We start from the raw sequence: 27,004 nt of genomic DNA, 5'->3' as shown, positions 1-27,004 counted from the left end.
GGAGAGGTTAATGTAGATCATGTTACAGGGAGAGAGGTTAATGTAGATCATATTACAGGGAGAGGTTAGTGTAGATCATGTTACAGGTAGAGGTTAATGTAGATCATGTTACAGGGAGAGAGGTTAATGTAGATCATGTTACAGGTAGAGGTTAATGTAGATCATGTTACAGGGAGAGAGGTTAATGTAGATCATGTTACAGGTAGAGGTTAATGTAGATCATATTACAGGGAGAGGTTAGTGTAGATCATGTTACAGGTAGAGGTTAATGTAGATCATATTACAGGGAGAGGTTAGTGTAGATCATGTTACAGGTAGAGGTTAATGTAGATCATATTACAGGGAGAGGTTAGTGTAGATCATGTTACAGGTAGAGGTTAATGTAGATCATGTTACAGGGAGAGAGGTTAATGTAGATCATGTTACAGGGAGAGGTTAGTGTAGATCATGTTACAGGGAGAGAGGTTAATGTAGATCATGTTACAGGTAGAGGTTAATGTAGATCATGTTACAGGTAGAGGTTAATGTAGATCATGTTACAGGTAGAGGTTAATGTAGATCATGTTACAGGGAGAGGTTAATGTAGATCATGTTACAGGGAGAGAGGTTAATGTAGATCATGTTACAGGGAGAGGGGTTAATGTAGATCATGTTACAGGGAGAGGGGTTTCGCGTTGCCATAGGTCCAAAATCACGTCTTTGTCACGTCTCCTTTGGAGGTCTGGAGAATACAAACTCAAAGATTTTGTTTGGATGTAACATTTCAAGAACCCCCTCCCACACAGATGCCTGTGTGTCACTGTTTTCGGTCCGGGGAGTTGTTGTGTATGCTAGTTTCAACTACTATTTTTGAAGTTATCAATGTGGGCGACAGTCTGCGATTGATATTTATTGATATTTGAAAGTGTATTACGCCGGTGAAGACAAACACACTTTTTGCCTTGTCGTCGTTCGTCCACATGGCTGTGCTTTGCTTCCACCAACAATATCGGGAAGATTGCCCATTTGTTTGTTTTTGTAAGGACAGTTGGAGAACCTATTCAAGTGTATTTCAAAAAAGACAACGACTCTAAGCACACAGCCAATATAACGCAGGAGTGTCTTCGAGACAAGTCTCTGTATGTCCTTTAGGGGCCCAGCCAGAGCCCGGACTTGATCCCGATCGAACATCACTGGAGAGACCTGAAAATAGCTGTGTAGCGATGCTCCCATACAACCGGACAGAGATTGAGAGGATAATGAGAGAAGCTCCCCAAATACAGGTGTGTCAAGCTTATAGACTTGAGTCTGTAATCGCTGCCAAAGCTTCAACAAAGTATCTGTTTTTAATTTTTAATACATTTGCAAACATTTCTAAAAACCTGTTTTGGCATTGTCATTATGGGGTATTGTGTGTAGATTGACGAGGGGAAAAAACTATTGAATCCATTTTAGAATAAGACTGTAACGTAACAAAATGTGGAAAATGTCAAGGGGTCTGAATACTTTCCGAATGCACTGTAGGTAGGGACTAAGTGACTAGGCATCAGGACAGATAGACTGTAGCAGCGCATGTGGTGAGTGTGCATCTGTTAAAATAAAGTTATGATTTGCTGAGGTCACTAGTGCCACCACATGATATGTAGGGTTGACAGACTTGCCAGACTTGGCCTATATACCAACTTTACTAGGTCTCCCCTAGCAGCTTTTCAATGGTGTATGTTTGTGTTTATGTTCGTGTACCTATTAGTGTTAAACATTACTGTGTGGTGCGTGCATGTAACCTGTGATTCTCTGTGCTTACCGAATACCCACACAGCAGTAGCTCCACCTAAACCCTCTCCTCCAGCAGCAATCCCATAATCACTCTCCCCACTCACAACCCCCAGTTGCTCGGCAACCGTCAAATAAACAGAGAGTCCGAGCCTTCTCACACGTGGAGAAGCTAACTGACCAGTTAGCACTGGAACAGCAGAGTGACATCAGGGTGTCACAGAAGCCCCTTATTTTAGCAGTGTGACAGTCACAGCGTTCTCAGAGTCCGTGTATACTCTGGCCTCGCTAGCAGCTACATGACTCAGCTCACTCTCTGTACAGTGTCCAAAAAAGGCTCCCTCCATTTTAGGGCAGGAATGAACTCTGCTGCTACACACTTGCTAGCAAGGCATGTCGAGATTAAACAGTCGTCAGATTACAGTGTATTTATATTTCCAGGTTCAGGCACTGTTTTTGCTCTCTCTTAATTGATAATTTGTGGAGGGATAACTGAAAGCAAAAAGAGAAAAGCCTCATAGGACTTTAGAAATGCTTGTATGTTGTGAGAAATGCCTGTTCTCAGCCACTTTGCAAGATGTGTTTTAAAGAACAGAGGGAGGACAATGTTTAGTCGTAAATGTGTAATTATGATAGTATTGCAAGAATGGGTGCTAGTCACTATTAAGTATTTGAGTACACTATAACACCCCTCAATCTTTCAGATTTCATATGGATTGTGGGCTGCTGAGCCGAGTGACATGCTTTCACACCTACCTGATAATATGGGTTTATTATCTTGGTGTGTCTAGTCATTTGGTTTTGTTCTTTATTGTTGTTTAAGAAGCGTTGGTGGCCTGTCCATGAACCAGAAAGTGGATGTATGGTACTGTAATACTAAGCTCTAGTTATAGAATTATGGAAAGCCTACTCTTATAGTTAGTCTGGAGCAGACTGACTGGTTAATTATGGAAGGGAGGTGGATATTGTGTCACAAGGAGTTGTGTCACAAGAAGTAGAGCGAGAGAGAGAGAGAAAGAGGGACAGGGAGAGCGAAGAGAGAGAGAAAGAGGGACAGGGAGAGCGAAGAGAGAGAGAAAGAGGGAAAGCGAGAGAGAGAGGTACAAGGAGGGCAGAGAAAGTGAGGGGGATAATGTGATCGATTGAAGCAGGGAAGAGATTAACAGATAGATGTCGACAGAGGTAGAGAGAGAGGAGAGGGAGTCTTCCTGAGGAAAGAAAGATGGAAAGAGATGCAGAGGAGAGAGATGGCGAGATCGGGAGTTAAAGAGGGAGGTGGGGAGAGAGAAACAAAGAGAGCGGATCATTTGAAGCCATGGAAACATGCATTATCAGCAGCCATGTCTTTCCTTAATGACTCATTTCCCCTGCTAAATATGTGTGGAGTGACATCACAATATTACAATTTGGTATTATTATCCGTTGATTAAATGACTCATCCTGAAGTAGTAATTACAGTTGAAGTCAGAAGTTTACATACACTTAGGTTGGAGTCATTAAAACTAGTTTTTCAACCACTCCACAAATAACTTGTTAACAAACTATGGTTTTGGCAAGTCGGTTAGGACATCTACTTTGTGCACGACACAAGTCATTTTCCCAACAATTGTTTACAGAGATTATTTCACTTAAAATTCACTCCATCACAATTCCAGTGGGTCAGAAGTTTACATACACTAAGTTGACTGTGCCTTTAAACAGCTTGGAAAATTCCAGAATTCCAGAAAATGATGTCATAGCTTTAGAAGCTTCTGATAGGCTAATTGACATTATTTGAGTCAATTGGAGGTGTACCTGTGGAAATATTTCACGGCCTACCTTCAAGCTCAGCGCCTCTTTGCTTGACATCATGGGAAAATCAAAATAAATCAGCCAAGACCTCAGAAAAAAAATGGTAGACCTCTACAAGTCTGGTTCATCCTTGGGAGCAATTTCCAAACACCTGAAGATACCACGTTCATCTGTACAAACAATAGTATAAACACCATGGGACCACGCAGCTGTCATACCACTCAGGAAAGACACGCGTTCTGTTTCCTAGAGATGAACGTACTTTGGTGCGAAAAGTGCAAATCAATCCCAGAACAACAGCAAAGATCTTGTGAAGATGCTTGAGGAAACGGGTACAAAAGTATCTATATCCACAGTAAAACAAGTCCTATATCGACATAACATGAAAGGCCACTCAGCAAGGAAGAAGCCACTGCTCCAAAACGACCATAAAGAAGCCAGACTACGGTTTGCAACTGCACATGGGGACAAAGATCGCACTTTTTGGAGAAATGTCCTCTGGTCTGATGAAACAAAAATAGAACTGTTTGGCCATAACCATCGTTATGTTTGGAGGAAAAAGAGGGAGGCTTGCAAGCTGAAGAACACCATCCCAACCGGGAAGCACGGGGGTGGCAGCATTATGTTGTGGGGGTGCTTTGCTGCAAGAGGGACTGGTGCACTTCACAAAATAGATCACCATGAGAAAGGAAATTTAGGTGGATCTATTGAAGCAACATCTCAAGACATCAGTCAGGAAGTTAAAGCTTGTCCGCAAATGGGTCTTCCAAATGCACAATGACCACAAGCATACTTCCAAAGTTGTGGGAAAATGGCTTAAGGACAGCAAAGTCAAGGTATTGGAGTGGCCATCACAAAGCCCTGACCTCAATCCTATAGAAAATTTGTGGGCAGAACTGAAAAAGCGTGTTCGAGCAAGGAGGCCTACAAACCTGACTCAGTTACACCAGCTCTGTCAGGAGGAATGGGCTAAAATTCACCCAACTTATTGTGGGAAGCTTGTGGAAGGCTACTCGAAACGTTTGACCCAAGTTAAACAATTTAAAGGCAATGCTACCGAATACTATTTGAGTGTATGTAAACTTCTGACCCACTGTGAATGTGATGAAATAAATAAAAGCTGAAATAAATCACTCTCTACTATTTTTCTGACATTTCACATTCTTAAAATAAGTTGGTGATCCTAACTGACCTAAAACGGGGAATCTTTACTAGGATTAAATGTGAAATACTGAGTTTAAATGTATTTGGCTAAGGTGTATGTAAACATCCTACTTCAACTGTATGTGTTGTTCCTCAGTATCATATCCTTTGCGATTAACTCATTATATCAGCTCTCTGCACATAGATACTGTTCTGTGGTGTGTTTGTAATGTCCTGATAACGTCTAGATAACATCTGCACCATGTCACTGCCCAGTCCAGGCAGCCAACCAACAACATTCCACAGCACATTAAGGCCTTATCAAAGAATAGCTACGTTCCATTCTTTGAGACAGTGGGGGTGGGGGCTCTATCTATTAACAGTGTTTAGACTACCGGCCGTTCTCAATATAGATATCAAGTTATTTGCCCTATAAGGAGAGCTTAATCTCGGTTGCCGTGGAGAGGTTTAGACAGGCATTTCTGCTCAGTGGAGATTGGCTAATCTTCCTATAGGGAGAGAGCTCAGCACAGGGACTTTGCTAACATTTTCCAGCAACTGTTTTGCTACCAATATGTCCATAGTTATACTCTGTTGTTGTGAAGTCAACATGTAGTGATGGAGAAAAGGGTCTTCCCCGGTTGCAGATCTGAACAGGTTAAATCAAGTGCAGCTAGAGTTTTAGAAAGAAAACAACCCATGTCTGGTACAGTCCTTGAACCCAGGTGTGGTACAGTCCTTCAACCCAGGTGTGGTACAGCCATTGAACCCAGGTGTGGTACAGTCCTTGAACCCAGGTGTGGTACAGTCCTTGAACCCAGGTGTGGTACAGTCCTTGAACCCAGGTGTGGTACAGTCCTTGAACCCAGGTCTGGTACAGTCCTTGAACCCAGGTGTGGTACAGTCCTTGAACCCAGGTCTGGTACAGTCCTTGAACCCAGGTGTGGTACAGTCCTTGAACCCAGGTGTGGTACAGTCCTTGAACCCAGGTGTGGTACAGTCCTTGAAACCAGGTTTGGTACAGTCCTTGAACCCAGGTGTGGTACAGTCCTTGAACCCAGATCTGGCACAGTCCTTGAACCCAGGTCTGGTACAGTCCTTGAACCCAGGTGTGGTACAGTCCTTGAACCCAAGTCTGGTACAGTCCTTGAACCCAGGTGTGGTACAGTCCTTGAACCCAGGTTTGGTAAAGACCTCACATAGACATTGTGTTCTTAGTTTAATTCCACACTCTGCATTAGCATGCAAGTTCACCAGGATCTCACTTCAAACCGAGCCACATAAGAGGCAGCTTTGACAGACGGTCATTTCCTCTGTGAATTCTTGTGTGTTTTAAGAGGTTTTATTAAGGGAATGACAACAGGAGAGTTATTAGTGTAGGCTGTTCTGTAGTGTGTCCAAACAAAGAATAAGTCATTCTCCACACTTTATTCTCATAAATTATCATCCAAAACAGCAGTGTTCAGGTAAGAGATTCCATTTTGTCATCCTATTTATTGATTATCGGTTATCTGTGGAATTATCGGGCGATACCAATATAGAGGTAAAAGGTCAATGTCGGCCCATAATATCGGTGAACTGATATATTGATCAGGCTCTGATTACAACACACACAAATACACACACACACACACACACACACACACACACACACACACACACACACACACACACACACACACACACACACACACACACACACACACACACACACAAAAGAGTGGTCCATATACCCTCTACAATCTTCACATGACAAGAACAGAATAACAAAGTTACCAAACGGAAACTGCGGGAGACAACTCCGACACGGTGCATTTATCTGGTGAATGTGTAGCAACAGTACTTGAAAGAATTCTGAGCTAAATGTCCAAGCGTTCAGGCAAAGTCAAGGACATTTCTCACAACCTCTCTATCTTGTTTGCTCTTTCTCATTTGCGCCCCCTCTCCCTCTCTCCCTCTCTCCCCCTCTCTTTGGCATGTACTCCTAATTGCATTTCAGTTCCAAAAAGTCAGAATTCAGGACAGGATTTTGGGAGGGATTAGTTTAACCCCGTTCACAGGAAAACACTTTTTTTCTGATTTAAATGAGGTTGTTTGGGAGATTAACCAGCACATTAGTGCCCCCTAAACAGGAAATAACAGGGGAGAGACAGGGACATGATGGATAAGAGTGGAGATCCATCAGAGCCTATTTAATTCTGATTATATAAGGCAGACTGCCTTTTGAAGAAGGGTCAAGCCATTTTACTTGGTCTCTGTTGCAGTTTTGGGGTGACAATGGGCATCAAAGGCCTTATGATCCTAGGGAAATGTTGATGTATATTTAGAATAATTGAACAATCGAAGTGGCTTGACCTTGTTTGATGCGTTGATGATGGTTTCAGGCAAAATAACTATTCAGTTATTTGAACTGAATGAAAATATAATGTAGGTATAGGGCTGTGGCGGTCATGACATTTTGTCAGCCGGTGATTGTCAAGCAAATAACTGCTGCTCATGGTAATTGATTGTTAATTAACATAAACACATTTAGGATCTCCTGGCTTCCAGGAACATCTACATTTTCAAAAGTCTAATAAATCCATGTAATATAGCCTACACCATCACAATAAATCCAGAATTTATTTTAGACAGGTCTAAAGAAACATGATATGAAGAAAATGTACTCTATTTAAGGAGAACAGAATAGCATACTCTGAGTTGTCCTTATGTTAGGCCCTGATCTGGCTCTGCCATATTGCCGTGGGCTACACTACTTCATTTAGCAGACAAGATTTGCTTAGAATTCCGTGGGATTATTTTATATTATTTTATAGTATGAAGAATACAATTGAACAAAGCTGAATAAAATAGAAAGGATATGTTTTCCATATGATTTGAGGGAGTATAAACATGCAGCTATTCTGTGTTGAGCGGTTAAAACCTCTTATGGATCTGACCCTTTTTTTAATACATTTTTCTCCTAAAATGACATACCCAAATCTAACTGCCTGTAGCTCAGGACCTGATGTAAGGATATGCATATTATTGATACCATTTGAAAGGATGCTTTGTTTTGATTTAGAATGGACCAGCACCTGTCTCAAAACAGGCAGGGGGGGGGAAAAATAAGTAAAATATATGTAATCTATGCACTTAAATAGCGAATTGAGGGTGCTTTTCTTGTGGTTCATTTTCATGACAAGCCAGGTAGGCTATACTCCTGTTGTAAAGTTGAGAAATAAATATACTAGGCCTAGCCTATAGAAAGCTGATGGATCCTCCTATTTTTAATGAAGGCCAACACTGTTTTTTCACACAATTGCATAGCCTATAGAAATGTTACGCAACATGAGCTCATGGGTTCTCATGAAGTGTTTGATTAGATTTTTGATCACATTTGCATTGATGTCAGAGCGATTAGAGAGACAATAGAGTGTTGAGTATCAGGCAGTTAGTAAGTTTGATAGGCTACTAATGACCATCAGTAGCATCTGCGCTTGGAGAAGCCTAATTACCGTGACTAAACGGTCATGTGGAATTTGACTGTGATCATGACTCGTGACCACCGATGTGGCGATAATACGGTCCCTATGTAGGTATCGTATCACACTATAAAAGTTGGACTATCTCACTCTGATTAAGAGGATGTTGTGTGTCCTTGGCTTGATCAGAAAGGATTATGTGCTGTAGTGATAATCTCTCACAAGGGGATTCCTTTTTCCCAAATACTTGTTTTTTCCACACATTTTCCATCATTGTCCATTTATTCATGTTTTGGGAGCATTGAACTGAACCCATGGCAACAGCCTTTAATGGTAGTAGTACTTAACCACATTGGATGGATCTAGATAATTACATAATTTAATTATTACTGTAACAACATACAGTGCATTTGGAAAGTATTCAGACCCCTTGACTTGGATAACATTTTCCCTCATCAATCTACATATACTATCCAATAATGACAAAGCAAAAACAATGTTTACTGAAATATCACATTTACATAAGTATTCAGACTTTTTACTCAGTACTTTGTTGAAATACCTTTGGCAGTGATTATAGCCTTGGGTCTTCTTGGGTATAACGTTACAAGCTTGGCACACCTGCACAGCTATTTACAGATCTCTCCAGAGATGTTCGATCAAGTTTAAGTCCGGGCTCTGGCTGGGCTACTCAAGGACATTCAGAGACATGTCCCAAAGCCACTCCTGCCTTGTCTTGGCGTGAACCTTCGCCCCCAGTCTTAGGTTCTGAGCGCTCTGGAGCAGGTTTTCATTAAAGCTGTCTCTGTACTTTGCTCCTTTCATCTTTTCCTCGATCCTGACTAGTCTCCCAGTCCTTGCTGCTGAACAACATCCAAATAGCATGATGCTGCTACCACCATGCTTCATAGTAGGGATGGTGCCTAGTTTCCTCCAGACGCTTGGCATTTAGGCCAAAGAGTTAAATCTTGGTTTCATCAGACCAGAGAATCTTGTTTCTCATGGTCTGACAGTCCTTTGGTGCCTTTTGGCAAACTCCAAGTGGGCTGTCATATACATTTTACTGAGGAGTGGCTTCTGTCTGGCCACTCTACCATAAAGGCCTGATTGGAAGGTTCTCCCATCTCCACAGAGGAGCTCTGGAGCTCTGTCAGAGTGGCCATCGGGTTCTTGGTCCCCTCCCTGACCAAGGCCCATCTCCCCCGATCTCCCACGAGTTTGGCTGAGCGTACAGTTCTAGGAATAGTCTTGGTGGTTCCAAACTTCTTCCATTTAAGAATGATCTTGGGGACCTTCAATGCTGCAGACATTTTTTGGTACCCTCTCCCAGATCTGTGCTTTGACACAATCCTGTCTTGGAGCTCTACGAACAATCCCTTCGACCTCATGGCTTGGTTTTTGCTTTGACATGCACTGTCAACTGTGGGGCCTTATATAGACAGGTGTGTGCCTTTCCAAATCATGTCCAATCAATTGAATTTGCCACAGGTAGACTCCAATCAAGTTGTAGAAACATCTCAAGGATGATCAATGGAAAGGATGCACCTGGGTTCAATTCTGAGTCTCATAGCAAAGAGTCTGAATACTTATGTAAATAAGGTATTTCTGTTTTTATTTTTTTTTAATACATTTGCAAAAAAATCTCCCAAACTGTTTTTGCTTTGTCATTATTGGGTATTGTGTGTAGATTGATGAGGAAAAACATTTATTTCATACATTTTAGAATACGGCTGTAACGTAACAAAATGCGGGAAAGGGAAGGGGTCTGAATACTTTCCGAATGCATCATATACTGTTATTTGTTTTGTACTATTACGCAACTGCATTATAAGTAGACTATATTAATTATGTTAATTAACCCATCAAACTACTCTCCGTAGTAACAAAGAACTATGTACTCCCGTTGCGCTATAATTCTATATTTGGGGGGATTATTCCTGATCGCTTTGTCGCCAAATCTAATTATGAACTTTGGCTCCCAGGTAGGCATGAAGAGCTTTGTGCAATTATAGTGTTATTACAGTGTTGCTTTATAATTCTCTTGATTCTCTAACTTCCTTAGCCCATGATGTGTACAATACAACCGGCTCTGTGTTGTCGCTCCTCTCTTGCTGAGTTTTCCGGACTGACTGCTGCTTCCACGGAACAATTTTTTCTCCCTCCCGCGGTGCCCCTGCACCTGCCAGTGTTCAGTCAAGCATAGACTTCCCAAAGAAAGACTCAACAGTCTATAAATATCAACCCCACACTGCTCCCTACAGATCTGATATCTTAATTTGATCACTGAGCTGCAGGAAATGCAAATTGTAGTGTATTCAAGGTTTAACCTCGTCAGGCCAAAGGACAGTGGGGGGTTGGTAGCCTAGCGGTTATAGTGTTAGGCCGGTAACCGAAAGGTTGCTAGTTCGAATCCCCGAGCGATATGATGAAACTGGCTCGCATGAGAACCGCCACAGGAAAGGAAGACCCAGAGTTACCTCTGATCATTAGAGGTAACTGCACCTCAGATTGCAGCCCAAATAAATATTTCACAGAGTTCAAGTAACAGACACATCTCAACATCAACTGTTCAGAGGAGACTGCGTGAATCATGCCTTCATGGTCGAATTGCTGCAAAGAAACCACTACTAAAGGACACCAATAAGAGGAGGAGACTTGCTTGGGCCAAGAAACACAAGCAATGGACATGAGACTGGTGGAAATTAGTCTACATTTTTGGTTCCAACTGCTGTGTCTTTGTGAGACGCAGAGTGGTTGAACGGATGACCACTGCATGTGTGGTTCCCACCGTGAAGCATGGAGGAGGAGGTGTGATGATGTGGGAGTGCTTTGCTGGTGACACTGTCAGTGATTTATTTAGAATTCACATTTAACCATCATGGCTAACTCAGCATTCTGCAGCGATACGTCATCACATCTGATTTGCGCGTAGTGGGGCTATCATTTGTTTTTCAACAGGACAATGACCCAACACACCTCCAGGCTGTGTAAGGGCTATTTGACCAAGAAGGAGAGTGATGAAGTGCTACATCAGATGACCTGGCCTCCACAATCACCCGACCTCAACCCAATTGAGATGGTTTAGGATGAGTTGGACTGTAGAGTGAAGGAAAATCAGCCAACAAGTGCATATGTGGGAACTCCTTCGAAAGTGTTGGAAAAGCATTCCAGGTGAAGCTGGTTGATTGAATGACAAGAGTTTGCAAAGTTGTCATCAAGGCAAAGGGTGGCTTCTTTTGAAGAATCTCAAATCTAAAATATATTATGATTTGTTTAACACTTTTTTGGTTATTAGTGTTATTTCATAGTTTTGATGTCTTCACTATTATTCGTCAATGTAGAAAATAGTAAAAATAAAGAAAAACCCTTGAATGAGTAGGTGTGTCCAAGGTTTTGACTGGTGCAGACGAATCCAATGGTACAAACAAACCCACGATGTTGAAAACAGGTTAGATGTCCAAAATACGCCGGCATCACGATGGGACTGAAGGCAATCTAAAGTTTGTAATTTCCACTTAATCATTTCAGACTTGATTTGCCCTAAAGAAAAATGTATCAACTCCTACAAAAATGTTGATGAATTATTATTCACATAATACTTCCCATTTACTGTTGAGAAGCAGGGCCAAATTATGATAGCGTATCTGCACGTACAAACCAGCTCAAGCTGAGGCTGAGAATAGAACAGTAGCTTTGAGGCAGTGTGCTGCTCTTCCATGCAGAATGCTCAACCTTTTGCTTTCGTGAGAAATTATGAAATTAATTAGTCCACACACACGCACACACACTAAACTGTGATGGTGGAAAAGGAGGTACTGTGTCATTATGCTTAATGTCTCCTAAGCTTTGGGGTTTTACAAAGGTGTTATTAGTGATGATCTCCCTGAACAAAATTATCTCCACAGGTGGTCTTGTTCAAGGTAAAAATCCTCGGGACCACCCGGGCTTTGGCTTTGTATAACCAGCCAGGTAGTTCCCAGCACACCTTTTTGTTCTCACACTGATCTGTGGTCTGTCTGTACCTTACAGGTAGCGATGTGCATTCGTGGGGCATGAGCTTAATCCATGCATTACTGTGTGCACATATCGGTTAACAGACATCTTATTATCCTCTCATGATAGTAGAACTCTTAATCAGCAGAGGAAGTTCTGTAATAAATCACCACGTTATACTGCTAGGAACCTGTCAACACAGGCACATGCCAGAAAAGCGCTACGCAGGGAAGTTGTGAGAGAGAGATGGAGAGTTCCAGAATAACAGGAGAGTAGAAGCAATAGGGAGGGTGGGTTGGCAGGGCTTTGCTCAGAGCCAATCAACTGTCAGAGAAAAAGAGTGTGTTTGTGTGTGTGAGAGAGGGAGCGAGATTAGTCCCCTTTTAGCAGCCTCTCTGTGATGCTGCCTATTTTAAAGGGACAACACACACTGCAGACAGCTGCACATGACAATCTACAGCAGCACGGACTCTTGCTGCTGGACGCCTGTGGACCAGATCTAACAAAGATTCAAAGAGAGGGAGGTAGAACGAGAAAGCGAGAGCTAGAAAAAGATAGAGAGAGCGAGGAAGCTCCAGGGAAAGGAGAACAGAACTCTTTGTCTTGAAAAGTGTGTTTAAGAGGAATCGCTACTGAAAGTTTATATGAGAGGCCAGCTCTCCTCTGGGGAGTGAAGCTTTCAGCCTGGCTGGCTACTTTCTTGCTCTTCCTTCAGATGTTTCTACTGTGAACTATTTGGCTGGCTCACATCTCCAGTCTCTCCACACTGTCTATGTTGTAGAGTACCCCTGGGACCATTCACGTGGATTGACGGTCACTACTCAGCACTGTCCTTGGATCAGTTTTGCACAGCTCCTAAAGGAGAAGATTGACCTGGCTGGCCTGAGCTAGGATCAGATTATCTTGGAGTGCGGATTTTGCGAGAAGGGGAACATTGAAGCTTGAATAGGGTCTTGTTCAGGCTTGATTGAATCCGATAACTCCTATTTAATCGGATATGTTATACTTGGGTTTATACACTATACTTGTGTCCCATCGTGCCCCATGAAGCGATTTGGGAGCCTGAGGGCGAGCAAGAAGAAGAAGGAGCCAGACAGACGGACAGGGAGGAGGCAGTCCGAGCCCCACGGCCTCTTGAGAAACAGTAAGCGGGCAGCATTTGTAGACACACTAATACCAATATGTACTTAAACAGTTACATGTGTTTTAGTAGCCGAAGGTTATTCATGAATGCTAAAACTGTGTTAAGTCTTTAGAAAAGTGTAAGTGTGTGAGTTTGCTTGGATCTAACATCAAAGTCCATTGTTTTCTCAAGTAGTTGATGTGATGACTGATGTGATACTGGAAGGCTTGGAAGCCTAAGATGTTATGATGTCCCCAGAGGGTTGCTAACATGAAAAGCCAGGGAGCAAGACAGAGTTTCTATTGAGGGTGAAATAAGGACATTGTAACCATTAAGGCAGATCAATGATATGTTACTGTAACATAAGAAAATGGTTTCATTTGGCCAAAATATAAATAAATACATTTATTGTGTGAGCTCCTTTACTTTGCCTAACGCCATAAAGCTTACAGCTAATTCGTAGCTGTTGTGGAAATTCTCCACCGGGATAGACTGCAGAAACAGTCCCTGTTTTGATTCTTGCAAGCCCAGATATTTTGGGCCTGATCTCAACTCAGGGTAGTGCACTTTCACTGTGGCTGTAGAGCACATTTCCTAGATTGTCTGTCCTCCTTTGGATTGATACTGAGCTCTCTAACGACCTTGCACAGTGAGGAAAGGAAAGGATACACTCCTTCCACACACACACACACACACACACGCACATGCACACGCACACACACGCACACGCACACGCACACACACTTATTTTTAACGTCAGGGAATGAAATATGGTTCGGATTAGGTATTGTAAACTAAAACCAGCCATTTACGTAATCACCATGGCTGCTCTGCTGCCTGTCAATGAGAATGGAGTGACAGATTACAGTGTGAAAACCAGAGATTACAGTGTGAAAGCCAGAGATTACAGTGTGAAAACCAGAGATTAAGTGTGAAAGCCAGAGATTACAGTGTGAAAGCCAGAGATTACAGTGTGAAAGCCAGAGATTACAGTGTGAAAGCCAGAGATTACAGGATGACTTCTGGAGATGGCTATCTCAGAATAACAGCCAAATTCAGACTGCACAGACAATTGCTATTTTGATGTTATGCTGAGGATTTTTAGATTCACATTTAAAAGTGGAATTGGTAGTGTAGTGTAGTGTTCATTACAGATTTTTAACAGTTTTGAGCTAAATTTTGCGTTTCTTTTTGGACAAGTTCTTGTAGTCCCGACCTGTTTCTGTCCGTTTTCTTCGTCCGGTCCTATTGAACAGGACCCAGGTGTTTCAGTCTAAGAGGAAACTCTACACATTTTGCCTTGCTGTGGGGTTGAAGGCGTGAGGTGACTCTTAAAGCATCGCTCAACTTGTCATTGTACCCCTGACCTGCCAGCTGTCACAAGTGGATGCAGGAGGTATGGAATGTAGCCATCTGTCATATTATAACACACACACACAAACACACTGTAAGGTGTTGTGTTTGGCACGTGACAAATAAATTAGATTTGAACCACAGTTTAACGTTCCCTCAACGCTATCAAAGGTTGTGATGGATTGACTGTCAGGTGTTTACATGTCTGTAATGGAATTAAGCAATGCAATTCAATGTAAAATGTGCCAGGAATGACGGCCTACATCAGCCAAACCTGGGCCAATTGTGCACCGCCCTATAGGACTCCCAATCAGGGCCGGTTGTGATACAGCCTGGATTCAAACCAGGGTATCTATAGTGATATCTCGAACACTGATATGCAGTGCCTTAGACCTCTGCACCACTTGGGAGCCCCAGAAAACACTTTAGTAAAAGAGGGCTACAAATATTATGTTATGGTGTGGGGTGCATTTTCCTGGCATGGTTTCGGTCCACTTGTAGAATCTATGCCAAGGTGCGTTGAAGCTGTTCTGGTTACTTGGCCAAACACCCCTTTAGACACTATGTTGGTGTTTCCTTTATTTGGCCAGTTACCTGTATGCGCTTGTGATACAATGTAATCCAGTTATTTTTTGAGAAACTGTTGATCCTGTCTGACTAAATGATGTTCTCTAGTGTATTTTGAACATTAAGAGCGGGCTCCTGTGGTTGGATTTAAAATAATAGTAATAATAATAACGTGTTTTATTTTTTATTAAATGCCTCTTGGGCCCAGCCCCTGACTCACACAATTGACCAGTCACATTTACTTTTTATACAGTTTATTTATTTACTTTTATGAATCAGTTACCCAATCAAGGCAGGACACCCCCAGTTACCCTCCTCCTCTCCTCCCTCCATCTGATGATTAGCAGAGCTGCAGCAGGTTGTCTACACTCATTGAGAGTGGCAGCAGGTTGTCTACACTCATTGAGAGTGGCAGCAGGTTGTCTACGCTCATTGAGACTGGCAGCAGGTTGTCTACACTCATTGAGAGTGGCAGCAGGTTGTCTACACTCATTGAGAGTGGCAGCAGGTTGTCTACACTCATTGAGAGTTGCAGCAGGTTGTCTACACTCATTGAGAGTGGCAGCAGGTTGTCTACACTCATTGAGAGTGGCAGCAGGTTGTCTACACTCATTGAGAGTTGCAGCAGGTTGTCTACACTCATTGAGAGTGGCAGCAAGTTGTCTACACTCATTGAGAGTGGCAGCAGGTTGTCTACACTCATTGAGACTGGCAGCAGATTGTCTACACTCATTGAGACTGGCAGCAGGTTGTCTACACTCATTGAGAGTGGCAGCAGGTTGTCTACACTCATTGAGAGTGGCAGCAGGTTGTCTACACTCATTGAGAGTGGCAGCAGGTTGTCTACACTCATTGAGAGTGGCAGCAGGTTGTCTACACTCATTGAGAGTGGCAGCAGGTTGTCTACACTCATTGAGAGTGGCAGCAGGTTGTCTACACTCATTGAGACTGGCAGCAGGTTGTCTACACTCATTGAGACTGGCAGCAGGTTGTCTACACTCATTGAGAGTGGCAGCAGGTTGTCTACACTCATTGAGAGTGGCAGCAGGTTGTCTACACTCATTGAGAGTGGCAGCAGGTTGTCTACACTCATTGAGAGTGGCAGCAGGTTGTCTACACTCATTGAGAGTTGCAGCAGGTTGTCTACACTCATTGAGAGTGGCAGCAGGTTGTCTACACTCATTGAGAGTGTCAGGAGAGTGGGCTCCTGAATCCTCCGGTGGTTGGCGGTTGCAGTAAAAAAACATTTAGAATAAAAAAAAATATATATATACGGTATACATTTCCTTTATTTTGATGCATTTACTTCTACCTCTCGCCACGGGTCTGGGTCCAGGGGCTTCAGTCCCGGTAAGCCCCTGCATTAATCCGGCCCTGCTGACATGAAGTAGATTTGATTGATATCCCCCTCCTTCGTTGTCTTGAAACGACCCAGCTCAGAAGTTCTTAAAACATCATGATGATCACCTCAGTATGTAAACATGTCAAACATGCTCCATAAGATATGAGGCATTACATCTAGTCACGCATTCTAAGCTCTTTGAGCCTTCAAATAGCCTCCACAACTTAAAAATGGCCAAACACAGAGAGCTTTTAAAGAACCTTTTGGATCAACTTTACTCATCACAGGGCTGGCACTTGAACATTTTGGTCTATTTTCTGCCTCGACATTGTGGATGGCAACACTCCATTATAGTAACAAAAGTAGGGTTGTGTTCATTAGAGGCACTAAACTGAAGAAATTTGAGTAAAACAGCAAGGAACTACCTGGAACTGATACGAAATGCTCATAGTTATTAAGTTCTGCATCACATACTGCATGCACTGATTCTTTCTTTACAGCCTTTCCTCTCCTCTAGTTTTAGAAAGTGAAATGTTTGAATACATTCATTTTTAGACTGTCCATTGTTTGGTTTGAGCAACGGGTGCCATAACCCTGACTCGTAAGACTTCACAACAGTCTTGTCTGTGTTCACAGATTGCAGTTAGAATGCCATCTGGATTTAATCCAAACTGGCAACCAGGTGTTTTCAGGAAAATTCAAAACTGCATTAATCCTGCACTACACAGAATGTATCCACTTGAGTTCTGTTTCACATGGATGAATGCAGTTGTTGTCTGACCTCAGTAGGTGGCACTGTTGACTTCCTTAGCAATTTGAATATCTACTTTTTTTTTCAAAAGCAGCCAAAATGTTTATAATTTATACAGAGCATGTTGGTGCAAGCCTGTGAAAGAGGGTACTGTTCCATGTTTAGTATAATGTGGTCAGGGTATTTACACACTTTAAAACAGCACCACTTTCCTGTCTGGCTGTCATATACAGTTGAAGTCGGAAATTTACATACACCTTAGCCAACTATATTTAAACTCAGTTTTTCACAATTCCTGACATTTAATCTGTCACGATCGTCCTAGTGAGGAGACCAAAGCGCAGCGCTGTGTGAATACATACTTTTAATGAATGACGAAAAAAACACGAAGTACAACACAAACAAAACAAACAAAACAAACAAGACCGCTATCAAAACTGAGTGTTAACATGCAACATCACATAGACAATAACCCACGAAATACCCAAAGAAGATGGCTGCCTAAATATGGTTCCCAATCAGAAACAACGATAAACAGCTGCCTCTAATTGAGAACCAATCTAGGCAACCATAGACATACATAAACACCTAGATGGTAAACAACCCCATAAACCTACAAAAGCCCTAGACAGTACAAAAACACATACATTACCCATGTCACACCCTGACCTAACCAAAATATTTAAAGAAAACAAAGAATACTCAGGTCAGGGCGTGACATAATCCTAGTAACAATTCCCTGTCTTAGGTCAGTTAGGATCACCACTTTATTTTAAGAATGTGAAATGTCAGAATAATAGTAGAGAGAAATTAAATTGTTTAACTTGGGTCAAATGTTTTGGGTAGCCTTCTATTTTTGTTTCATTAGACCAGAGGACATTTCTCCAAAAAGTATGATCTTTGTCCCCATGTGCAGTTTCAAACCGTAGTCTGGCTTTTTTTATGTCGGTTTGGAGAAGTGGCTTCTTCCTTGCTGAGCGGCCTTTCAGGTTATGTCGATATATGACTTGTTTTATTGTGGATATAGATACTTTTGTGTTTATACATGGTGTTTATACTTGCGTACTATTGTTTGTACAGATGAACGTGGTACCTTTAGGCGTTTGGAAAAACAAATTCAGAGGTCTTGGCTGATTTATTTTGATTTTTCCATGATGTCAAGCAAAGAGGCACTGAGTTTGAAGGTAGGTCTTGAAATACATCCACAGGTACACCTCCAGTTGACTCAAATTATGTCAATTAGGCTATCAGAAGCTTCTAAAGCCATGACATCATTTTCTGTAATTTTCCAAGCTGTTTAAAGGCACAGCCAACTTATTGTATGTAAACGTCTGGCCCACTGGAATTGTGATACAGGGAATTATAAGTGAAATAACCTGTCTGTGAACAATTGTTGGAAAAATGGCTTGTGTCATAAATAAAGTAGACATCCTAACCGACTTGCCAAAACTATAGTTTCTTAACAAGAAATTTGTGGAGTGGTTGAAGAACGAGTTTTAATGACTCCAACCTAAGTGTATGTAAACTTCCGACTTCAACTGTATCTAATGGCACAGGTATGACGGGCCAAGTGCAAAGCTCTTTGAGGAATGACATTGGTTGGCAAGTCAGACTCATATGGAAACACTTAGGATAGTGTCATTGATTGATTAGTCAATCCACTGATTTATTGATCGCATTTCTTCTTATGATGTTGGGTGTCAGGTACCCTAGTGGTTAGAACGTTGGGCCAGTAACTGAAAGGTTGCTTGATTGAATCCCTGAGCTGACAAGGTAAAAATCTGGCATTCTGCCCCTGAACAAGGCAGTTCATCCACTGCCCCCCCCCCCCTAGGCTGTCATTGTAAATACGAATTTGTTCTTAACTGACTTGCCTAGTTAAATAAAGGTATAAAACAAAAAGGTTAAATAAAATAAAAAATTTAAATGATCACAGAATTTGTCATTTAAGCAATAAGGCCAGAGGGTGTGTGATATATCCCCCAGAGTGGCGCAGCAGTCTAAGGCCCTGCATCTTAGTGCTAGAGGCTTACTACAGACCCTGGTTCGATCATGGGCTGTGTCAAAACTGGCCGTGATTGGGAGTCCCGTAGGGCAGCGCACAATTGGCCCAGTGTCGTTAGGGGAGGGTTTGGCCGGGGTAGGCCGTCATTGTAAAGTAAGAATTTGTTCTTAACTGACTTGCCTAGTTAAATGAAGATTAAATAAAAATGGCCAATATACCACAGCTAAGGGCTGTTCTTACTCAACGAGTAGTGCCTTTATACAGCCCTTAGCCGTGGTATATTGGCCATATACCACAAACCCCCGTGGTGCCTTATTGCTATTATAAACTGGTTACCAACGTAATTAGAGCAGTAAAAATACATGTTTTGTCATACCCGTGGTACATGGTGTGATAATTTGTTCAGGTCAGTATCAGTTTCTGATCTAAACGTTGTCAATAAAGTGGTGAATTGGGAGCTTTAACAGTGTGGGGGCCTTCTTGTTCTATAGTACTATTCTTTATTAACCCAACACCTTTTTTTTAAGGATGTGCTTATGACCACAAACTATACCATGGCTGTCAGCCAATCAGCATTTAGGGATCGAACCACCCAGTTTATAATATAATTTAGGTTACAGTAGTTATGTCAAATCAAAAGAAGTGCCCTCACATCACAGTTGATCTCAGTCTATCAACTTTCATCTAGAAGCTTTCATGTGGATTTCAAGGCTCTAAAACCCAGTGTTGAGAGAAAATAACATACACTGTCATTTATTTACCTTTTTTAACACAACGGCAGCCATCACCATCAAAGAGCTTCCATTCAGCTATATGTGGCTATGAGTGTATGTATTGAGCATTTTCCCCATCACTAGTGATTCATGTCTAGCTCTGGGCAAAGTCAAAGCAGAAGGACTTTCATACTGTAGGTCTGAATGGGTGACCAATGACCACTCATCCAAATGATTGGATGTCAAGAATATGCCAGCAGTATTTCTCCCTTGTAAAACACTGGAGGTGTCTCATGGACAAGTGTGTGTGTGTGTGTGTGTGTGTGTATAAAAAGAACTGTCATATCAGGTTCTGTTTTGGTTTACACTGTTCTGCCCACCCTGCAATGCATGCTGGTACACCCCACTGATTGCTCTAGCCTCTCTCTGTCACCTTACTAGACACTGTCGCAGATGGCAACTCCCTAAGAGCTCTGGCTCTCTCTCACACTCTGTTTCCATGGTTTCCTCACACCCTGACATCCCATGATGCAACATGTTGATTGTCTGGAACTGTGATCAAATAAAAACCCTAGGGTTATTTGATTTCTAAGTCGCTAGTTTGTTTTAAGTGTGACACTTTAGGTGTGTTGTATATCGTTGCAGAAATAATGGAACCAAAGTAATTGTTAGTTAAACGTAGGCCAACCACAACCCTGACACTCCAAATGGATTATGAACTGTCATAGAACAAAACAATTGTATATCTCTGTCCGTTTGTATTGCCCCTTTTCCCAAAGTCACTTTACTTTGTCCAAGACAGTAGGTTTATTATTTGATCAGCTGGCGGGGGCTTCAGGGGAACTGTGCTTATTGATCATCTCCATCTGGTTGATGAAGTAACTTCGACACATCAAGTACCAGATACATATCTATGAAGAGGCACACAAGGTATTCACAAATAGCTCTTTTGCTAGCCAGTGAGTTCGCACAGCTACATTTCAGTACATAGAAATGTGTTGTTTATATGCCCGTCCAATGTCAAGTGTATGGTACAAAAGATTAGACTTTTTGGTGGTGGGTCGAGTGTCACTTGCACAGGAAAATGATGCCGAAATGGAGTGAGAGAAAAGTCTTTGTTCAAGTGAAAAACTTAACCTCCGTAATTGTCAGTGAAGAGGACACTTAAAACCAGCCCTTCAAAGGGCCCTTTGAAATGTGTAAAGTGCTCTTTAGTAGAGTTCAATTGGTGCCACTGCCATTCACATGTATTAACTGTTTAATGTGTTCATAATGTTTTATAGTATGTTTATAATTCCGTCAGTGTGGAATTTATTAACATCTTAAAAGATACAACAAGACGGAATCGGATATAAAATCGATATAGATACTACAGTGAGAGAGTGGCATAGGGACATGGACGCAGATATTAAACCTGAGAGAGATGGAGGTAGAGATACTGACACACCAAGAGAGACATGGGGGGCAGCAGACTGTCTTTAGTGTCAGACAAGCCAGACGCAAGCTGTGAGAGTGTGAGGCTAGCAGATGTTTCACAGATCACAACCATGGCGAGAAGAATCATTCCAGATGAGTCCACAGGTGGAAGCCATCATAGCACAGTACCCAGCTAGCATGTTTCTTAAAAGTTGTGGGAAAGTACGTTTTTGGTTTGCCATTGGTTCTGGGGACATAGTCGTACATTTCCTGACGGTAAAACAAAACTTTTTTTTTTTAATATTCTGAGAATGGAAATAAAATGTTTGCCTGTTCTAGAAAAATAAATCTTTAGGTTGCAGGAAGGTTCTGATAACGTTTTATTATGGTTCTCTGAAAGTTATCCTGGGAGTTTTTTTTTTTACATTCTGAGAACAGAAATGATACGTTATTTGAAAGTAATTAAATAACGTTCTGAGAACAGTCTCTAAATGTTGTGAATGTTTTGAATGAAATGTAAAGATTATTTGGAGGTTTTTGAATAACTTCCTTAAAACCTTTGCTGAATGTTTCAATAAGATTGCTAGCTTAGGTTAACAGTTTTTGAACTCCAAGCACAGATAGGACACATGGAAATTAATTTGCTTAGGCATTAATCATGCAAACACATAGATTTTTTTATTGTGACAAGGTGTCAGTGATATTCAAACCTATGATCTTCTGTTTTCTCTCCATGGAATTAGTCCACTGCTCCACCAGGACAGAACTAGCATGCCATGTTATTTTGTTTCACTCATCAAAATCTGTTCATTTTAGTGTATTCAATTAGACCCCATTTCAAAAGAAACAAGCACTCATTAAGATCAGGTGTGGCCAATTAGTGGGCACAGCCAACACACCTCAACTCACTTGACAAGATGGAGGACAGAGTTTTGTTGATGCTGAGAACGGAATTTATGTCTTTGAATAACATTCTTAGAACGTTTTTTGAACATTACTAATGTTGTCTTGTGGTTTTTATGGAATGTTTTCTTAATTTTCTGAGAACATGACTTTAAATAGAACCATGAGGAAACCTGTAGGAAACGTTATGCTGAGGTACTGAAATTCCCACCTAAGAAGCATGTGGTTCTCAGAACGTTATGTTCTAGTTGGGTGTCCTGCACAATTCCCAGAACGTTGTGGGAAGGTTTAATGAAAAATAACCATAGGAAAACCACGCCCTCACCAAGCAAGCTCTTAGAAACACGTGTTTCTCAGAACATTATGTGCTAGCTGAGCATCCTGCACCATTCCCATAGCATTATGAGAAGGTTGCATGCAAAATAATCATAGGACAACCACACTCTCATCAAGCACTAAGAAACATATGGTTCTCAGAACATTTGGTGCTAGCTGAGCATCCTGCACCATTCCCATAGCATTATGAGAAGGTTGCATGCAAAATAATCATAGGACAACCACACTCTCATCAAGCACTAAGAAACATATGGTTCTCAGAACGTTATCTGCTAGCTGGGTAAAACCTATTACCTACATTTCCAGTGGTTGGCTTGCTACATAGCAGACAAGCTGTCATTTCATGCAATTAACCTTTTGTGATTACCCAGGTAATCCAACATGTAGCACACATTATTAAAAAGACGGACAAGATGCCAGATCAGGAGTTAATGTGACATTTTTGTGGGAAGCCAACCCCTTAAATTAAATGACTGGCTGCTGGACAGACACATGGCTGGCTGGCTGGCTGGCTGGCTGGCAGGCTGGCAGGCAGACTGGGAAGCAATGGCTGCTGACTGGAACCAGTAGGCTTTGTCGATGAGGTTCAAAGTGGTGCTCCGGGAGGCGGAAGGTTAATCAATCTGACATGGAGCGGGCAAAGGTTAAGTACTGTACCCCTCACTAGAGGGAAGGCTTCATTCAGTAAGACAGTTGCGGAAGATAGAGAGAGTTCAAAATCCTGTTTTCCTTTCTATGTGACACATTGTATATCGGATTCCCTTCACTCAACGCAGCCTGCTGGCTAGGATAAATCTGTTCAAACTCACAAACAATTAGCTTTCTGTATGAACGATTATTCAAACATAAAGATTTCTCCCCAGATCCCACCGTCACACATTGCTACTTGATAGGCATTCATTCAGGGGGGAGTTTTTATGCGTTGACAGCGAGTGTTCACCAATACTGTAATCAGAGCATAAGTAATCGAGTTATGCCCTCAGCTTGTATTGTTGATGTAATTGTAAAATATCTAATTTAGCGCTGGTCTGATGCGTGATCTTACTGTGAGCTCAGAGGACTGTGAGATAATCCTGTTTGCCAAAAGAGGTTCAACTCATTTGTTTTTAAATACGATTTGAATGGCATGTTTTATTGTTTCGCAGAGGACAAAGCAGAATCTGCTTTAGAAGAATGTTGTTCATCTGACCAGAATATTATTCAGAATATTGATTTTGACTTCTAAGAGATCATGTACACTTAATCCACCACAAGGAGCTCGCTTTTCCATGATTCAGGCGGTTTCAGGCGGTTTCAGGCGGTTTATCCAAATCGTTCTGAAGTCTTTATGGAGATGAAAATTATGACATTTAGAGTAATCCAAAATATCATTATAATTAGATAGCCAAAATGTTTTATCTTTGTGTGTGTGTGTGTGTGTGCACGTGTATGTCCATGTCTGCATGTTTGTGAGTGAGTGTGTGTGTGTCAGTACTCTGATGTCACCTGGTGTTTCTCATTTCTCATATGTTGCCATGGAATTCAGATGATCACCATAATCATATTGCTTAGAAAATATTGAACCAATTTGGACTGGTGGATTTGTGTAAATGCAGGGTGTTGAAAGCAGACAGTATTACACTGGGCTATGTTTTATTCAAATGAGCCGCCACTCCATGTTTGTTTCTATGTGTGTGTGGTGGAGAGAGAGAGAATATGCTAATAGGGAAGCAATGCAACAGAGAGCTGTGTGTGTGTGTGCAAAATCTGGAGAATTGTGTGTATACATTTGGCAGAAGGGTTGTGATTCAGTAGCGCTGATGTTAATGATCCCCTGTGGGTTTACGAGGTAGAGAGAAGGATGAAGCCCACACACACACACACACACACACAAACAAAGTGGACTGCTTTTCAGATTACATCTTACTGGTGAGAGCTCTCTCCCTCCATCCCTCTCTCCCTTTAATGTTTTATTCTAGTCTAGGAAGCTGTGTACAGTGGTCAGGGCCAGCTCTAGCCTTTTGTGGGCCCTAAGTGAGATTTGGTTGGGGGGCCCCCCATTTTGCAGGCAAAACCCTCTTGACGGGGGACAGAAAAATGTACGTTGTAAAGTATATTTCCTGCAATTCTACACATTTTCCCATGGAGAGCAGGCAAAATGTTCCAGTTTTAAAGCAAACGTTCTTGCAATTCTACACATTTTGCTTACATGCTGCCCACACTGCTCGCGTTACGTGCGTCAATGAGTGTCTGCGTAGGCCAGGCGCTAAAATATAACTTGCTTCTATTTTGACGCTTGATGCGCTGAAAATCCTGCCTCTCGCATCTCCTCATTGGTTTTTAAACGCTTATACCCACGTCGGTGATTGAAAGATGAACTGAGGTCCACACTCCTGTTCAGTTGGTGGTGGTAATGCACCTTAAAGTTGGGTGCCAACCGCCATATAAAGTCCACAGAAGAAGAAGAGGAAGAAGACAACTGAAGGAGGAGAGATTACTAGAAACTAACTAGGTTTCCCCTTTTATCTGTTGATTAATTGTCGGAGTAGAGAACACACACAATTTTGTGGGACTCAAAATGGGTCAAAATTCTACAAAGATCCAGATGGCCATGAACGTTTCATGTGTTTTGATCTGTCCCCAAATTAATATAGTTGGTTCAGAGTTCGTTCGAAATTTCAACCTGCGTGTCCTGATCGTGTCTGGTGTGGATGGACAAAATCAATATGCGCAAGATGGTGCACGCAGATGCACACACATGCCCGTGCTAGTCAGAATTTTAGACTTATGCCATGTTAATGATATCTGAGGGAGAGTGACTAACAAAATCAATGGGTGGGCCCTGGAGGTCAAGGGCCCTGTGCATGTGCTTTTCTGGTCGGTATTTGGTCATGATTACTACAAGTTTAGATAGTCTAGCCAGCTAACTTACAATTCAATAAATTGTTCGCTGACAAGGCTAATCGAATGACTGTCAGTGACTGACATAACAAGAGAAAAACTGTTGATGCACAACCAAATTTCTGCTATTCTAACTCTCAACAGTAAGTTCCCCAACTAGTTTTTTTTTGCGGCAGGAGCCGGCCCTGACACTGGTCTATAACCTAATAGTTTCAAAGGGAACCTCTCCTGTTTAGCATGAATGGCTTGATATAGGACAAAGTGATGTTAGGTCATTGTCATGCTGTTCACGTCGTCCGCTGTGGAGGACAGGACTCCAGGGAGGACGATTATGGAAGTCCATTTAGGAACTGCTGAATTGGTTTATTTTTTGTTTGTTACAATGGTTTGTTTCAAGAACATAATAATAATAATTGAAAGATTATTGGAATCTGTGTGGGTAGCTGGACAGCTAGGATGACTGACAGTGAAGGTGAACAGGTGGTCACGGGTCAGGTGACAGAGGAATGGATGAGACTGAGGCAGGAATTCCTTTAATCACAAAGTGGTATATTTACTGGGTAGTTTGTCTGTGCTGCACGACATAGGAAACAGAATAACATGTATCCAATTAAATTCATAATCACAAAGGTCAAATCATAACAATCATTCTCATTATTAACATAATTAGGTAATTCAGCAATTCAGTTTGATAATATGTCAATAGGAATCGTCATTGAGTCATTTAGGCTCATAACTATTCATCATAATCATGAGAATAATAATACAAATAACTCAATCAGTTACCGGTTATTCAATCTATAATCTCCATCAGTTTGATATAACAATTGATCAGTTAATGATGTTTCATATTTGATCCTTTCAGGTTTGTCTTCATATGTACATGTCATTTCATTACATATTAACCATATATCAATTGCATAATTGGCCTGTGATGATCTGTATGGCCGGGATCTGTCACGCCCTGACCTTAGAAAGCCTTTTTTATGTCTCTTTTTGGTTTGGTCAGGGTGTAATTTGGGTGGGCATTCTATGTCCTTTATTTCTATTTGTGTTACTATGTGTTGGCCGGGTATGGTTCTCAATCAGGGACAGCTGTCTATCATTGTCTCTGATTGGGAATCATACTTAGGTAGCCCTTTCCTTTCAGTGTGGATAGCTAACTTTGTTTGTGGGACTTGTGGCCCTGTTAAGCTTCACGGTTGTTTTGTTATTTCTTGTTTTGTTGACGACATTTTAATTAAATAAAAGAAAATGTACGCTCACCACGCTGCACCTTGGTCTACTTCCAACGACATCCGTGACAGAACTACCCACCACCAAGGGACCAAGCAGCATGGTAAGGGGGACTCATGGACTTGGGAGGAAATCCTGGACAGTAAGGGACCCTGGAGGCAGGCTGGGGAATATCGCCGTCCCAAGGAGGAGCTGGAGGCAGCAAAGGCGGCGATATGAGGAGGCAAGTCAGCAAA

General features: G+C 41.8%; 1 protein-coding gene across 8 annotated transcripts in view; it reads left to right on the top strand.

Annotated features, from left to right (window-relative positions):
- Nucleotides 1-27,004, top strand: part of prkag2a (protein kinase, AMP-activated, gamma 2 non-catalytic subunit a) — a 126,539-nt gene that overhangs the window by 33,342 nt on the left and 66,193 nt on the right. For 2 of the 8 annotated variants that reach the window (XM_090189439.1, XM_036934905.2), the window contains exon 1: nt 12,456-13,287. The exons of 5 other annotated variants lie outside the window; for them this stretch is intronic. In XM_090189439.1, the coding sequence (XP_090045565.1) occupies nt 13,188-13,287 (100 nt within the window). In that variant the 5' untranslated portion in view covers nt 12,456-13,187. Of the gene's footprint in view, nt 1-12,455; nt 13,288-27,004 lie in introns of those variants that run through there. One more of the 8 variants, XR_016484370.1, reaches the window with a different exon arrangement.

Source organism: Oncorhynchus mykiss, chromosome 11, assembly GCF_057628025.1.
Source record: "Oncorhynchus mykiss isolate SJ-2025 chromosome 11, ASM5762802v1, whole genome shotgun sequence".
Taxonomy (NCBI): domain Eukaryota; kingdom Metazoa; phylum Chordata; class Actinopteri; order Salmoniformes; family Salmonidae; genus Oncorhynchus; species Oncorhynchus mykiss.
Note: the sequence above shows the minus strand (reverse complement) of the source record. Positions and strands in the feature narration are given on the sequence as shown.